The 16,819-nt window shown below is 41.1% G+C and overlaps 1 protein-coding gene across 2 annotated transcripts; it reads right to left on the reverse strand.

Moving 5' to 3' along the window:
- Positions 1-8,367: 8,367 nt before the first annotated feature.
- CDCA4 (cell division cycle associated 4) lies at positions 8,368-15,693 on the reverse strand. 2 transcript variants are annotated; one of them, XM_085315009.1, is made up of 4 exons: positions 15,564-15,693; positions 11,849-11,929; positions 9,658-9,946; positions 8,368-9,512 (listed from the first exon to the last, which is right to left on the reverse strand). In XM_085315009.1, exon 4 carries the CDS (start codon positions 9,504-9,506, stop codon positions 8,757-8,759), a length of 750 nt encoding a protein of 249 aa, XP_085171135.1. In that variant the 5' UTR covers positions 9,507-9,512; positions 9,658-9,946; positions 11,849-11,929; positions 15,564-15,693; the 3' UTR covers positions 8,368-8,756. The 2 variants fall into 2 exon arrangements, with proteins under 2 accessions (XP_085171135.1, XP_085171137.1); XM_085315011.1 differs by lacking the exon at positions 9,658-9,946.
- Positions 15,694-16,819: the final 1,126 nt, after the last annotated feature.

Genomic DNA, 16,819 nt, shown 5'->3' on the forward strand with positions numbered 1-16,819 from the left:
GGTGCTCGGTCTCAGAAACCGAACATCGCGACCCTCCGCAAAAAGCTGAAATTGCCGAATTTAAGTGAGGGGAACTGCAAGGGCCTCCATAAAGAATTCTTTCTACAGCTGCCTTTTCCAGCAGCGTTAGGAAGTAAGGCACATACATCTCTCACACAGTCATAAAGCTACATCAAACATTCCGAAATTCTTCCATAAATATTCACTTTAGACCCCCCCCTTTTTTTTAATCCATGCCCAACCTCTTTTGTATTTGCTTTCCATGGGTATTTGCGTAATCAAGTTATATTGGCACAAGTGTTTATGCAAGCCAGATTTCAAAATCTGATGTTCAAATATCTGTAAAGATAAAAGATTGACATAAGACTGAAATCAATAGCAGGGGTTACCTGATGTTCCCCCCCCCCAAACTGCTTGGATCTCTCAGAAAATAGGCTTAGGTTAATCCCTAATACAGTAAAAACAAAAAAACCCAATTTAAGTACACTTGTGCACCCAGCATTTTCCTCAGAAACACACTGAGCAGTGAACGCAGACCAAATGCAGACAGATTACATGACAGCACGCTCCAGCAAGATCCTCAGTTGCTACTGATGAAGCAAAACAGCAGATTTGACAATTACTTGCTCTTTATGATTAGCAGATTGAGGAACTTTTGCAGCCCCCCAGGTACAATAGATTTCAGCCCTTATGTCTCACCCTGGGCGTTTCAAGGGATAAAAGCAGGCAGGGGCTGTCACCCAAAACAGATGAAGGGCAGAGAGGCACCAAGCACCAGAGCCAGGGCCCGCAGGACCCCTTGGGGCCAGCAGGAGCTCCAGGGGAGGAGGGCACCAGGCGCCCGGCTGCACCGCTCCCCTTCCCGCCCTCCGCTGGGGCTCACGAGGGGGAAGGAGCCAAGATGAGCACAGAGAAGAAACCTGCAATGAGTCAGTCAGGGACAGCGAGGAGCACKACACCAAGGCAGACCTCTGCCATATGCTAGGGATTATCTCCGAGAAATAGACACAGAATAGGAAGTATGAAAGCAATAGATGCACAAGGGACATTTTTGGAACGATTATGCATAAATGGAGCCACATAAAGGGGTGATTTAACCCATATGAAACCAGCAGCACCACAAAAGTATTTTAACTGCTTGAGCAGAAATGAGATTTTCTAGACTTGGCCCCAGCTTGGCCAAAGCTATCCATCTTCCAGGCAATCCCATAACGTTGGTTCATTCCTCATTTGGTTCATACCTCTCCACAGCTATAACAAGATAATACAGTACCTGAGTCACAGAATCGCTCTGGCAGCCCCTTCACCTTCATCTCTTCACTCTTTCCAATTCCTGCTTCCAGGAACCTATGCGAGTAAAGTGTTATTTCCCCTCCTGCTCCCTCCACCCACCCCCAGGAGGTCTTTCAGACAGACACCAGCACTAATAACRCCACTTTGGCTTATTATCCTAATGAAGTCAATTGTTTAACTGATTTTTGTTGTTTAATAGAAAAGAGTGTGCSCATCTTCTACAGCAGGTTTCTAGAAACGTCAGATCCGGTTCTTACAATCTCTGAAAGGATCTATGAAAATAATACGGTGTTGTTTAAGTACATCAGAGCTTTGGATTTATTTTTACGACCTACTGAAGTTGATAGAAATTAGCATGGAAAATACTTCACTGATTATTTGCAAAGGTTTTTGTCACTTTGTCACTTCTGTCAAACATCAGCTAATAGTGGGATACATGCAGGAGAACTGGAATCAACTTTAACTTAATTGCATCCATGTTCTASGCAATTTGCATCTTAAGATAGAAGAGCTGCATTTATTTCACAGGCTTTGTTAAGAATTTTAATGCCTGAGCTCACATTTAGAGTCTTTCTTCATAACACCTTCCCTTAAAAGCGCCTTAGTTTCTCAAAAGATGCCTATGTTCTAGGAGTCTGTAAYGCTCTTCCACTTTGCCTTAAACTAACTGAGGAGCAAACAGAAGCCTCAATGAGCTTTTTATTATTATTATTATTAAAATGCAGCCTTTTAGTATGATTATATTCACCATAACTCACCATGGCCAGGATGCCATTTTCATGAGCAGCATTTTTGCTTTTGCAACATGTTTCACATGAACCAAAAAACCCCTCCAAAACCAATCAGGATCTCTATATAACTCATGAATGTATTACTGGAGGTTTGCTATTTCCGCTTACCTTAGTACTAGGCATCTATTCAAACAACAGTTCCAGGAACACAGGAACTAATGAAGACTGGTTTCCTATGGATTTAAGTTTGTGATAATTGACTTCAGTGTCTAAAGTACAAGCTCTAACTGAAGCTGTTCTTATGCCTGGAGACTTACAAATGTCTCTCATGCGGATGTCAGTTCAGGATGCATTTTTCACCTTTCGTTTTTCTTTTACCTGTCTGCTTATTCTCAAAAATAATTTTCTGGAAGTATAGTTACTACCAGATCTGTCAGATGCTGCTGAAGTTAACTAGCTGTTCTGAAGCTGAAAGGCAGAATAATCACAAATGCATACTTCCATAGGGAAGTTAGAAAGGATAATGCCTACTGCACCAAGCCTGCTTTGTGGTACCACCTATATTCTTGCTGTTAAGCCTCTATGAAGCACTAACTACAGAAAAACCTACAATTATTGAAGTAAAAAACAATATATATTTTTAATAGACTATCCAATATTTGTCAGAGTATTAACTAAACTATTATTTTATTTAGTTACAAGAATCATGACTTCCCCCAAAAGTGCTTCTCCCTCCTACACAAGCCTTTCAGACTAAAGTGGAAAACAGAAAGACAGAACAGATAGTTAAAATAAAATAATAAGATTTCAGCAATTTAAAACTTCAGTCAGCTCACTGAACTAAAAAAAAAAATGCACCAGTGCTTTTTATATATATGTATGTATGTATGTATGTATGTATATCTAACATTTCTTTCGTTTAAGAATCCCAAACATACAAAAGTGAATGTCAGATACTTACAGGAGGAAAACAGCATTGGGTTACAACTGGTAAAGAAATCTTTAAGCCAAAGGAATTCTAAGCAAAAACAACAATCAACACTGCCAGTATTTAAAGTTAAGTGTTGTCATAGTCCTCTGCTTTCAATCCAAGATCCTTTGTACTTCCACTAATTAAGGCTAGTAATATTACAGAGCTATTACAGAAACTAGGAGTAATATTACTGCAGTCAGAAAGTATCTTGGCTATGGCTAAGTTAGATTATAAACATTTGCATCTTTGACACAGCAACAGAAATCATTTTCATTGTTAACTATAGACAGAACAGTCTCTAACAAGAGGCTGCAGCAGCAACATTAACTGCCCTTCCTTCCACTGATCTCCAGGCTAAGGGGCTTGTGACAAAAATGTTTTCAATTTATCTTGACAAATGAGCCAGTTTACAGAAGTTTGAATTACTTAGTTGAGATAACTGATCAAATCCTCCCCCCCCCCCTTTTTTGGGGGGGGCGGGGGAGAGGAAGGCAAAAAAAAAAATTACCACCACACAAACCACACTATTGGCAAGTCAGTAATATTGAACTGGAAGACAAAAATTGACATAAGTGGACACAGGAGAAACAGCTGGTCACAACTCTAGAGAAAACATTTCTGATATAATAAATCAGTGATAGCAGGATCTAGAATTTGCAAATACACGGTTGTTTTTTCCTCCCTGAAGTAATATAAAAAAAATTTTTACTTCTCCAGCTTCACGCATTTTAAGTCTTCCCAGTAACATGTAACAGATTGAGTACTAAGTAATTTAAACTCCTTTGGTATTTTCTAACAACATAACCTGCCAATCCTTAAAGAATCCTGTTTTGAAAGCTGGCACAGCCCCAATTTTAAAGTTACTTTTTTGATCCCCAAAATTTGATTGCCTGTAACCGGTASGTGAAAAAGATGATAGGCTATTCTTCAGTTTTAACAGTTGGCTATTGCAGTACTTAGCCACTTCCTACATGCTCATAGAGGACTTTCTAATACAGCAGACAGATACGATTTGTTTTTAAATACTATTTTTGCAAGAAGTCATGCAATRCCCTGTATCTTCCATTATTCCTCCCTGAGAACATGACATTTGAAATTACTGAACATTTTCACTGCAATGAAAAGCTACCTTTGTTTTTTTMTGTTAGTAAGTTGGTCATGCATCAACATTTACACTGGCTGCATACAAACATTAAGGTTTACAGAATAATTGCTCAGGTCCTAAGATACCCATTTTAGAGGAACCTTGGCAAAGCAAAAAAAAAAAAAATATATATATAAGTATTTTTTTTTTAATTAGAGTTACCATGCACACTTACGAAAGTCACTTCAGCTAATGAAATTGAGGTATTTGTCACTGGTTTTAAAAGGAAAAGTCAGGTTACTATAGACAGCTGAAGTGTATCTTTTTCCTGACAGCTGGAATTATTTGGCAGGATTTCATTTATTTATCCGAAATGTGGAACTTCCCGGAAAAGTAGTATTTTTTTCATCTATCAGATTTGCAAAAGACACCAAAAGGATTTGAGATAAACCTTGTAAAATATTATAACTAAATGAACCAAACTGACTTCACTTAAGATACGCATTTCATTTCTTCTGCTATGGAGCTAGCTTGGTGTTTTTGTACTTTCAGTATTAGTATAGTGTGAGGTCATACTCATTTAAGGGTTGATGAGCAATCAAAATCTGTCATCATCAGTCATGATTTTTTGCATAGGGGACATAAATCCTGAGTCTGAGACATAAGCATGCTTTCATTCTGAACAGCACTAACTTTTTGAGAGATTTTTGTCTTATATTAGGTGCCAGCAAGTAAGTGGTATTGTTCTTCATCCTGCCTTTTGACGAAGTCTGTTTGATTATATGAGAATATGGAATAATTAAGTTGCAAACTTCAAGGCAGCCATACACTCAGAACCAAAATGCATCCACAGTGGCCTGATATTTACAATAATTCTTTTAAAAATGCCTTCTGTAACATGAAAAACGTTTTTACAGTGAAGTTTATTAGACCTACATTTGCAAAACCAGTTCAGACATACTTGAGACTTCAAAAACAGGCTGGAAAATATGTAGTTCCTCGTAAGTGTGAAGACCCCCATGCAAAACCCTAACCTGCTAAAGGATGAAAGCCACAACTGTAACCCCCTCTTTGCTGTACTTCTTAGGCACTGTGAAAAGGTGCTTTTCATCCCAAGAAACAATTCCCTCGTTTCCTGATTTGTTCTTTAGCAAATATAGCTAGACATGTAGAGATAAGCAACATCTTTGTTAGATCAACTCCAAGCTGAGGAAGAGAAAGGACAGAAAAAAGAAGGGAGGGGGAAGGAGATAGACTAGCAAACAGACAAGCTTTCAGACACACAGCCATGTTCAACTCAGCCTGGATTCTCACTTTTGCCTTTGCTGAATGCCCAAACTCCATAAGCTCCATGTGTTCTGGGTTTTCTTGCGAGGGAGAGGAAATAGAGCCACAGGCAGTTGGGGACATACATTCTAGGTGACCTAAGAAGGAAGCAGATTCAATGTTAGCTATTTGCTTGAAAGTGTTTTCTTTTGTGCAAGACTGAAGCAGAGTTCTGAAGAAGAAAACCTTCAGCAAGCATCAGCCCTCCCCATTTGTACTAACAGTTCACAAAATAAATAATTTACATTCCCTTACAGGCACTCTATCATTTCTGATCTGTGTCTTACAGAAGTACCTAAAGGTTAATACAGTGTATTTTCATGCAAGTGTTCTGTATTTAACTACAACCTCTTTGCACTAGCAAAGAAATAACAACATGAGCTAGAAAACAAAGTTCTTACTACAGATGAGGTAAAGCTTCTCTGAATGTATGCCTGAATAGGGAGACAAGCTGATTTTATACTGACTGGATCCTCTCAAATTCAGTTCAGTTTCAAGTATACATCCGTAAAGTACCTGTGCAAGTGAATGCTTATACCTGCTAGAGACTTGAGCCAAGACATTAGGCAAGTAATAGCACATACGAGAACATTTGGAGAAAGTTTAGGGGACATAAAACATTTCTTTTAATAAAGAGATTTCTTTTAAAATCTTATCTATATAAACACATACTTTCCCAATACTTTTCCTGTCAAACCAAACCACCTCTGCGAATTACTGTAATCAGGCATAGTTTCCCCACTATAACAGGCTACGTGGCAAGATGCTTGATGCAGTAAGATATACACATTGATTTATACAGTTTAAGAGTTATGAACAATTTATACTGAATTCTACCTAATAGCATGAAGATTGAAGCACACTGGTGTGTGGTGAAGGGGTAGTAAGGAGGGTTTTTTCAATATGTATACCTGCAACATCCCATTTAATTAAAATGGGGGCGGTACCAGGAGGAAACACTCACAGCTGTTCAAAAACAGTTTAAATATCAAATCAGTCTCGGGGAGCTTTACCAGGGGTACAGAACACATTTTGTTATTCAACTCATCACTGTTGCTCCTTTTATAAACCTTTGAAACTGCCTAGCCTTCTACTTTATCCTAAGACATCTGCTGTCCCATTCAGTGATCTATCTACACAAGGAAAAACATCACACAAGTTTTCCTGAGGATTTAGAATTTTGGAAGGAATCTCTGATGTTGCAAATAAACACTGCCAAGTAAAACAGACTATTATTTCACAATTATTTTACTTTGAGATATGAAAACTCGCACCAATATTTATAACCTTATGAAGCAGGCTTTACTACTGCATCACCTTTTAAATTCTCATATTAGACATTTTCAATGTGAATGATGTGTCTATTAAGACATCCAGTACTGTTTTTGTTTCTTTGGTCCAGCTGTATTGTATGGACTGAACTTGCAAGCATCTATATATGGTATTTCATACTTTAATGCAAAGTTATTATCAAGCTTTAATTAAGGAACTAATGTTTAGCTACTACAGCAAATAAAGATCAGTTTTATACAAAAACCATTTTTAAACTCACTAAAGACTTGCACCAACTGCATGGTTTCACACAACTGAGTTAGCATGCATTCAACTACCAAGTTAGAAAAATTCAGCAAAACAATGTTATTTTCCCCTCCCTTAMTGGAAGCTGCCTCTAAAGCACTTGTTGAAATCATAAGCTCAGCTCCCCCAATATTTCAGGGATTTGAGAATCTAGAAGAGATAGCACATAGTAGGTGAGGTCACTTGTGCAAATATAGAGTCTAATAGAGAAATGTGCTCTGTTCCTATTCACTGACCCACTGGACACAAGACTATAAAAAGCTATCAAGTTACTGGTGGATGTCTCCCCCTTCCATAACCAATGCTAAAACGTTCCAGAAACCTAGGAATCTTTTCCCCCTTTTCTATATCCCTATTAGTTTAGATCTCTTCCCAGTACCAATTTGTGAAGATAAATGCTTGTCGTTTTGTAACAAAATAATATATGATACTTGATCCATCCCTTCCAAAAAAGTCTCATAGGAATAAGATTAGTTATACACCCTCTAAAACAAACGCACAACTACTTAAAGAAAGGAACACCATCCCACACTTATTCTTTCTTATTAAAAAAAAAAAAAAGGCAAGAGGAAAACCTTGGAGCATACCAATTATGACAAGACATAAGAGTTGAGTTAAAGGCCACTAGTAACACTTCTCGTTGTAATTAGTGCAAGATAGTTATCCTATATAAACAAATATTTGATGGCAGACTTCAGTGATAAACAATTCACTTGATGACATTTACATATAAATACACATAAATAAAAACCTATGTAATTTACGTTTGCAGTTAACAAAAAATACGGTCTGAACTGAATTAAATGTAACTGTATCTAGCTGGATCAGAGTTCTTCCTCTAATGACACTCAACTATGTGGCATAAAAAGCATAATTGTACAATTCTCAGTTTAGTAAAGTACTACTCTATAAAACAGAATCATGAAAACAGCTCTTACATTTTAATGTAAAGTATAAAATCATATATTTACATTTACAAACACTTTACTGAACTACATTGGGTAGCTCATGGTAAAAAACATCCCTTTTTGAAAAATCTTTCAAAAAATACATCAACTGCAGATATGATCAAAAGTTACTAAGTTAGCAGCTGACAACATTTGTAGTAAAAAAATATTTTAGGAAAATACCTGGAAAAAATCTAAACATCAATAAACACTTTAAAACTATTTTTAAAGGAAAAAATAGTAGCAAAACCCAGAACATGCTAAGATAATGGGAACTATTGCATATTGCTCTTTAAGAGCCATGTAGCGACCTACAACAGAAGCAGCAGATATAGTAGGAATTGTGGTATAACAAAGTGTTGGCCTGGAAACCAAGGAAAATAGAAAATCAAGTTACCCAATGTTTATGTTATATATATATATATATATATATATATATATATATATATATATATATTTTAAACCGAGGGAAGGATATGAAAAGGAAAGATGAATCCCTCTTGCTGCACATATCCTCCAAAGGCTAAAACAAATTGGCAAAAAGAACCCAGTTTTGAAAGCCTCAGACCTCAAACTTAGATGTTTAACCTTGAGTACTTACAGTTCAATGGACAATAAACTGGAATTATTACACTACAAGTTGCAGGTTAACTTTAAGAGTTAACACTATTTTGCAATATGAAGTGCTTTTTCTCATATGTATCTATATAATATATAGGTATTTGTAAAATACACGTGCAGATTTGATAGAAAAAAATATGTTGAAATAGTTCAAGTCTCATTTCCGTTAACAATTTTTTTTTTAATCTCCTAGGCAAGTAGTCTCAAGATTCAACAAGGATTTCCACAATATGATCAAGCTCGTTAAGATCAGATTTACAATTAGAGTTAGAAGGTGTAGCTGTTGGAGAAGAAAATGTTTCAAGCCCATCACAGTGTCCCATTTTTGTGTTGCTCATCATTCCTGTTAACATTGTATCAAGATCATAGTAAGAATTGTCAACTTCTGAAAACAGATCTTCAACAGAATTAGGACTCTTATTCTCCAGTGTCTCAAATATTTGATCTAATGATTTTTGAAAGTTTCCTCTGTTTTCTTGTGGATTCTCCATTTCCCATACATTGCTTTGCAGGTTTCTTGAAGCTTGCACCGAAGAAGATGTTGACATAGTTTCTGAACTGTCTTGTGCCTGGTCATCCTCAAAGTCTTTACTGAAATTACTGTAACCTGGAACCTGCTTTCCCTCAGCTTGTTCCCTGGATGAACGGCAGAGGATATCCGTTGAAACAAGACGATCCAAGGATGTCTGCCCTGTACTCTGTGTATTTATCATCTGCCAAGTCCCATCTTGGGTCATTTCCTCTTGAATCTGTCGTACTGTGTTGGCTATAAGTACTGAACGACAAAGGTTAGGTTCAACCAGCATGTGACAAAGCTGGAGTTTAACCAAGGACATATCTAAAAGTGACTGTCGCTGAAGATTATAYGAAGGAATAGCCTTAATACCAGCCAGAGTTCCTTCAATATCTTCTTCACCATCAAAACATTTTCTCTTTAATCCTCGTACAAACATTGTGTCCTGTTAAGAAAAAAAAATTGTACAATGTAAACAACTCAAGAAGGTGGAAAAAAAGATGAGTAAAAACAACATACAAAACTTTAGAATCATAASTATAAACAGCAAAAGTAATTCTTTGAAGATAGAAATGTCAGAATTGTCATACCAGGTTATAGAATGGCCTCTGTGGTACAACAGGGGTCAGGAACACATGGACTGGGTCCCAAAGACGGCACTCGGGAACCAGGAGTGAGCAGGTCCACAAGTCATGGCATCGGAGAGAGGCATCTGAGAGGCCGAGGCTTCCAGCTCCTGGCTCTCATTAAGTTCCATACTTGATGGAAGTCAGGAGCCGCTGCTTCGCACRGAAGCAAGCACCTCAATGGTTGTATTTCGCCTACTGGAGAGGCAGTTTCTCCTCGTTCTTCCTGAGTTTCTACTTGCATGCTTAACTTCTAATTTTGGAAATAAAGATACAACCTGGCACACCACCTTTAAAAGATTTTTGTGCCCTRCAGAACATCAACACACCTAAGAGTAAAATAAAACTAAGAAAAAAAACACCTACACACCTTGAGGTGTGTTGCCCATGCAATAAATTTATTGCAGGCTACAGCAAGGGTCAGATCTAGGTTTGTTCCATTTAACATAATGCATCCAAGTGAGGTGCCTAAAAGCCCCCCCCCCAAGCTTCCCTCACTTCGGTGAGTAACTGAACTGTGTAATTCATATGTTCAGTTCAAACATGAACTCCACAAATTCAGTTAGGACAGGCACAGTCATCCTCTGTAGGAGCCATTCTTACTTAACTAATAGAAAGCAGAACTCTGTATTCCTAATCTATGCTCACCAGCTACATGCCTAAAAATAAATGGGATACATTCAGGCCTCTGATTATTTGCATCTAAAAAAAGTCACATGCCGAATTAGCTAAGATATGAATTTCAACTACTAATATCCTGATCACCTTCTGAATTGCACTAATTTTTATAATAGCCCCCTACACAAGTATTGCAGCTAACCTCCTGAAATAGACAGTAATTTTTTTTTAATGTGATAGATGTCACTTTTTCTAGTCATATAAGAATTAGGTAGCAGATAAAAGCTATTACTTGATCTTTAAGTTTATGCACTTTCATGATGYCCTTTCTAAGTCTTCTGTCCTTTCAGTTCGCCTAACATTTTTGGAATTTTGAAGGTAGTGACCTAAACTAAACAAGATTTTTCAAATAATTCATAATGCATTGTTTAACTGCCTTTTCTATACTGTTTAAGATTTCTTTTGGTAAGCCTTTAATCCTAAATTGCTTTTCTGGTTGCTATGCTGATTGCTATCATTTTCAGTGATATTTTTCACATCCCTTTCAGAATCATTAAAAATCCAAAAGAATGATGCTGTTCCTTTCAAGATTCATTACATACTTATCTACTCTGAAAACCTGAAGATAGTACAGTAGCTAGACAGAGCTAGATAGATGTTTCGTCCGACCCTATGCAACAGTTCTTATACTGCTATATATATATATATATCAATAGGGCAACTTAGTTGATTCAAGGGCTCTCTACAGACTTTTTCCCACTGAAGCTACAAAACTCTTTAGAAATTATAATGTACAGACATGGCAATAGAGAACACATGAACTTGGTGTTATGGCTATTTTCACAGACTTCAAAGTTATTCATAAATTACCAATATGTCAAATTCTTTGGAAGTTCCTTGTAAAAATCTCTCCAGTAACCCAATATATTTGCTATCCCCCCCCCMAAAAAATCCTAGTTCCTGCTTTATAGTGCAGATTTTCCAGATTTTTAGATATTCCTATGAAGTTCACATCTAAGGATATCCCATTTAATTCACAGGAAGTATGCACAATAATTTCTAAACATATATTCCCTGTATGAAACTGCCACCCTCCAGAAATATCTTTTAGACCAATAACCATGTATGATTATGTCAAACATTAAGCAATATGCTGAGTTTGAAGCTTTTTTTTTCATTCTAACCTAAGCTCATGCGAACGATAATTAAATCTTCGATTAAATGTTAACTTGGTTTTCAGACGACTATTACTTGTCATTTAAACTGCTTATAAGGCACACCAGCAAAGGACAGAACTTTACAAGAAACTTGAAAACCTCAGTGTATCTTGTGCGTGTAAGAAAGACCATGCAGAGAAAAAATGTTTATGAAACCTTAAAGGTAAATCTTGCACAGAATTTGCTGAAATTTTCCTTTTTCTATAATACTCATTTCAAATCAGTACCTTAAATCATAAAAACAGTGCTTTGTTGTCCAACTTTCAAGATTGCACAAAATACTACAAGGTTACTGTTTCACTTAAGAAAAAGTTACATACCAGTAGTTGTGTTTGATGTAGTCCTTCCTCTTCTCCCATGCTACTGAGCAAGAGTCCATACAGTAAAAGTTATAGCACCACCTACCAAGTACCAGGAAGCAAGATGTCATGCAACTACAGGAGATACACAGCAAAACAATTTCCAATTTCAGAAACTTAATACACTTCTATTTTTCAATTGCTTCACTATGTTTATCCTTGCAATACTCCCATAAACTGAAATAACACTATTGACTCTATAGATACAGCACAAAGGTGATTCGCTCAACAATACATAGAAAAACTGTGGCAGGAGAAGGAAATGGCMAGATTAAGTTCAAATCCTAGGCTATTATCCAACCTTTGGACTAGCCTCTCCCTTATCCCTGTGCCTTTGCCATTTAAAGAGTAAACAAAATCTTTAGCTATCATCTGGAAAGTTTTAAATGCTCCCAAAAGCATACTGAAAGCAAATCTTCATTACTTCAATCACACAAAAATCACATATTTTCCCCCCTTTTGTACAAAATCATATATGACTATAGTATCTATACAGAAAGAGCAAGCATGAACAAACAAAACTGAAAGGCAGCAAAAACAAATTTCCTTTAGCAGCAGCACAGAAACTTTGTGACTAAGATTTACCTTGCAAGATGATAGTAATGAAAAAGAAATTTAACTATAAAAACCCCCCATGTTTCTGAAGCACACTTAAGGTAAAATAAGATTTGATACACACACACAAAAAAAAAATAAAAGAATTCTTTTAATTAATTACTGAAACAAAAAATGCTCAGCTTAGAAGGGCTACAAAAACTTAAATAGTAAATATAAAAGTCAAATACTTTTCTAGACATATCTGTACTATTACAAGATAGATGCCAACCAAAGTACATACCTGATAAAGAAACAAGTAAAAAGAATACATATATGCACCTTCCTTTGTTTTTTCTATTGTGTTTGCTAAAGGAAAATTTTTGACAACAGCTTGCTCTTCAAAATTGGGAGGAGGGATATGGCTGACAAAGGATTCCCCCCTCCTTTGGGCAGAAAACATCTGCTTCCCTCAAGATGCTTTATATTTGGGGGAGGAAAAAAAAAACACACCACCCCCCTAAACAAACGAAGAACCCCACAACACCACAAACACTCCCAAGTCAAAAGTCGTTTGACTGAATTCCAAAATACTCAGACTGAAATGCTGTTATTTCATGGAAACTGTATTTCACCCAACTCATAGTGTCATTCTTACACTGGGTTCACAGTAACATTCAAGACAGGGTCATGAGGCATCTGAACTAAAACTCCAGTAAGACACCATAATATGAACTGAATTAAAACATTCTTTATTTCTATCACACAACATATGATGCTATAAAAGTTTCAAAGTTTTTGCTCTCCAGTATGTTTTCAATCCATTATATAAATCAAGTGCACTCTGAAAGACTGTATATAACAACCATTCATACCTCAAAACCCCAACTTGACCCACTTTTTCTCTAGACAACCACAGATAAAGATGATGCAGTCATGAGAACAATAAATAAGAAAAAAAATTCTGGTGCTATTCTGGATAGCTGACAGTTTTAGAAGAAAAATCCTCTGTCTCCCCAAAATAGCAGGCTGATAGAGTAGGGGACCACTGAAGAGAACACATGGGTTTTAAATAAAAGAAATATTATCAGGTCCACAAACTAAATCACAGACAGCATAGCAGCAGATACGTTACAGAGGGGATTGGACTTATTAAAGAAGAAAAGTTATCCCATGCAATACAATAACATATAAGACCTGCTTAGGTTCTCCTCTGGAGCAATAAAGAAAGAATGTGTGACCTTTTTTGGCATTACTTTAWTAAAGAGTATGCCCATCATAGCAGTTATTTCTTTAGTTTCTACTAACTGACAAATCCTATTACCTAAGTGTGTCTCAGTACCTAAATTCTCATTAAAAATATTAGCTTCATAATCAGGCATGAAGAAAGCCTTACAAACAAACAACCACCCCCCAGGCTTTTCTGCAGCACCTATAACAAGCACTCATCTCAGGAGAATACTAACTTTAATGCCTAATTAATTAAAATATAAGTATGTTTCTCTATTGATTTACATATTAACCTAATAAAAAAAGGTATTAACCACCCCGTAAAAACCTCCTGCCAGATCAGAGCAAGATTGCTGCTGTTCTAGAAGTAAGGTGTTCAAGAATCTCTTAGTTTCAAGCAGTATTTGCTTCTGTCCGAAATAGAAGGCCAGCTGTATCTTCTCTCTTCTACTACTTCCACCTATTAAGAGCCCAAACCACTCAAGTCTGTACGCACCAAAAGCATAATTGCTGCTTGAGACTGCTGTTATCTTCTTGACAACTTCTACCACACAGATACATGCAGGATACTGTAGTAAAACACACACACCCTTGTTCACAAAGAGCAGTACAGGGAACATAGTATTATGTAATTCTTTAGGAGTTTGTTGTAATCTCAATAAGAAACAAACTGCCAGTCTGCTTTGCAAATAAAGTGGTTGAAATCCGATCCAATTCTTACTAGAGTATCAACTTACACATTCCAGATTCACACTCGATTCAGATTCCTGCAGTAATATGCTGCAGAAGACATATGCAGACACTAAAGAATGATGACAGAAGTCACCACCACAGACGAGTAGGGGACAAAAGAGAAGACAGGAAAGGAGATTGTAGCACTGCTCATCTTTAGGAGCGAGTGTCCAAGAACTACCTAAGCCAGTAATAGAGTTTCACTTAAGGAGAGGTTTAGGGTGTTTTTTTTTTGTACAGATATAAGCACAGCAACGATGGCTGGCAAGGGAAGGTAAGAAGGCATTGCACCTCTCCCCTACCACCCTGTGCCTCCCGACTCTCCTCCGCCCCCCTCTAAAACTGTCCGTCGTAAGAGCTGCGGAAAGAAACCAAAGCCCTGCGCAGTGGTGAAAAGGCGAGGGAAGGCCACTCGCCCCCCGTTAGGCCCGCAGATGCCTGCGCACGGAGATGCTCCGCTGCAGCGTGAGCTGCGGGCGCAGCAGACCGGGCTGACAGGACCAGCAGGGACCCGCGGTACTGCGACAAAGGCAGGTACAAAGCACGGGGGGCGGCCGGGCGCACCCTCGGCACGGGGGGCTCCGCAAGGGCGCACAGCGGCAGCCCGCCCGCGAAGGCGGCAGGCAGGCGGCGGCCGAGGGAGGCAGGAGGACGGCGGGCGCCGGCGGGGCAGCGCGGGGGGGGGGGAGTAGGCGTGCCCAGCCGGGGCGGGCAGCGAGCCGCGGCGCACGCAGCCGAGGCGGGCAGCGAGCGAGCGCGCAGGGGGCGCGGAGGGGTCGGGCTCGGTGCGGCCGCCCGGGGAAGGCCCGGAGCCAGGCGCGCCGGCGATGAGGGGGCGCCGGCGGGCATAGAGACAGGGACCAAGGAGAGGAGGGGCGACGAAGGGGAAACGCGCCCCCTCGACCCACCCGCCCCAGCCCTCCTCTCCCTCCCCCTCCTCCCGGACCGGGGCGCGTGCGCGGCCAACGACCCCGGCGGCCGTTACTCATCGTCCCGCGCTCCCCACAAACGGCCCGCCGCCATTTTGAATCGGCTCCCTCCTCCGCGGGCTCCGCCGGCGCCGGCTCCCCGCCTGCTCCGTCCCCACGAGAAGCCCCGGGAGGAGGCAGGCGGGAGAGCAACCGAGCGAGCGGCCACCCGGCCCACGCCGCGCCCGACCCAGCCCGGCTTCACCACTCACCACTTGGCCGCTGCCGTCGCCTCTCAGCGCAGGAGCCCCCGCTCCCGCCTCACCGACCGCTCCGCGCTTGAGAGAAGGGGCGGGGCCGGCCTGTACGGTTAGCCCCGCCCCCTCCCCACCCGCCATCTTATTGTCGAAGCCCACAAAGGAACCCGTTTCCTTCCCCCGCCACGGGGGGCGAGCTTCCACCGTCCAGCCACGCCCACCGGGGAATCTGCAGCTCCTATTGGCTGCCCCGAATGCGCGCAGACCCCGCTCGCTGTTGCTATTGGCTGCGACGTTGCCGTGGTGCCCAGCCTGTCCCGCCCTCYCGCCCCGCCCCCAGGCGGCTGCGAGGTTGCCATGGCGCCCGCGCCCTTCCCCTCGGCGCTGAGAGGCTGACGGGAGGCGGAGGCGGGGGTGAGGTGGAGCCCGGATTTCAAACGGCCGCCGAGGCCCCGCTGGCGTGTCTGGGCTCCCGGCCACGGGCTCCGGCGGGAACAGGTTGAGACCTGGCCCCGGAGCAGCCCGCGGGGGGCTCAGGGGCCGGAGCAGGGGCAGGCAGGCAGGCAGGCCGAGGCTGTGAGGCGCCGCGTTCCCCCCGCCGCGGCCGATGGGCCCGGCTGCTCGCTGCCTTCCCCCCCCGCCCCGGGCCGGGGAGCGCTCGCTGCCCCTGCCGGAGCTGCCGAGCCGCGTGGCTCCGTGAGCAAGGCGTGTGGCGTTCCCTGCGTCGGCCTGGCTGCCGGGCCCTAGTCTCGGAGTCGGGGGCTGTGAAGGTGGAGCAGTGAGGTTTCACCCCCACCGGAGTGTGAGGAAAGCCAAAATCCTAAAAACTCCGACTATCGTGCTGAGAAGAGAGAGAAAAAACAAAAACAAAAACAAAAAACTTTGAGGACTTCTATCAATTCTAGTCTGCATCTGCACATCTGCAAATACTTAAGTCGTCCCAAGCACTTTGCTATTGCTTAGTTGCTTTCCCGGTCTTGCTGCTACGTGCCGGCTGGCTGAACCAGCGAGAAGGAGGCGGGGAGTCAGGTTTGTCCCGGCTCCAGCTGCCGGGAGAGCGGCGGAGGCACGGCCGCTGCCGCCCGCGGCTCGGCGGGAGGGGGCTCTGCTGCCCCCGGGGGCCCCGTGCGGTGGAGAACGGGAGAGAGGAAGAAAATGGAGAGGGAGCAGGCTAGGCAGCAGCACTTGAAGATTAGTTTCGAGACTAAAGCAACCGAGAGCTGCAGCGTGGTAACAGAAGGGAGGAGAAAAGAAGATTTGCATAGCAAAGC

This window comes from Rhea americana, unplaced genomic scaffold (genome assembly GCF_003343005.1).
Source record: "Rhea americana isolate MKP2758 unplaced genomic scaffold, rheAme1 scaffold_42, whole genome shotgun sequence".
Taxonomy (NCBI): domain Eukaryota; kingdom Metazoa; phylum Chordata; class Aves; order Rheiformes; family Rheidae; genus Rhea; species Rhea americana.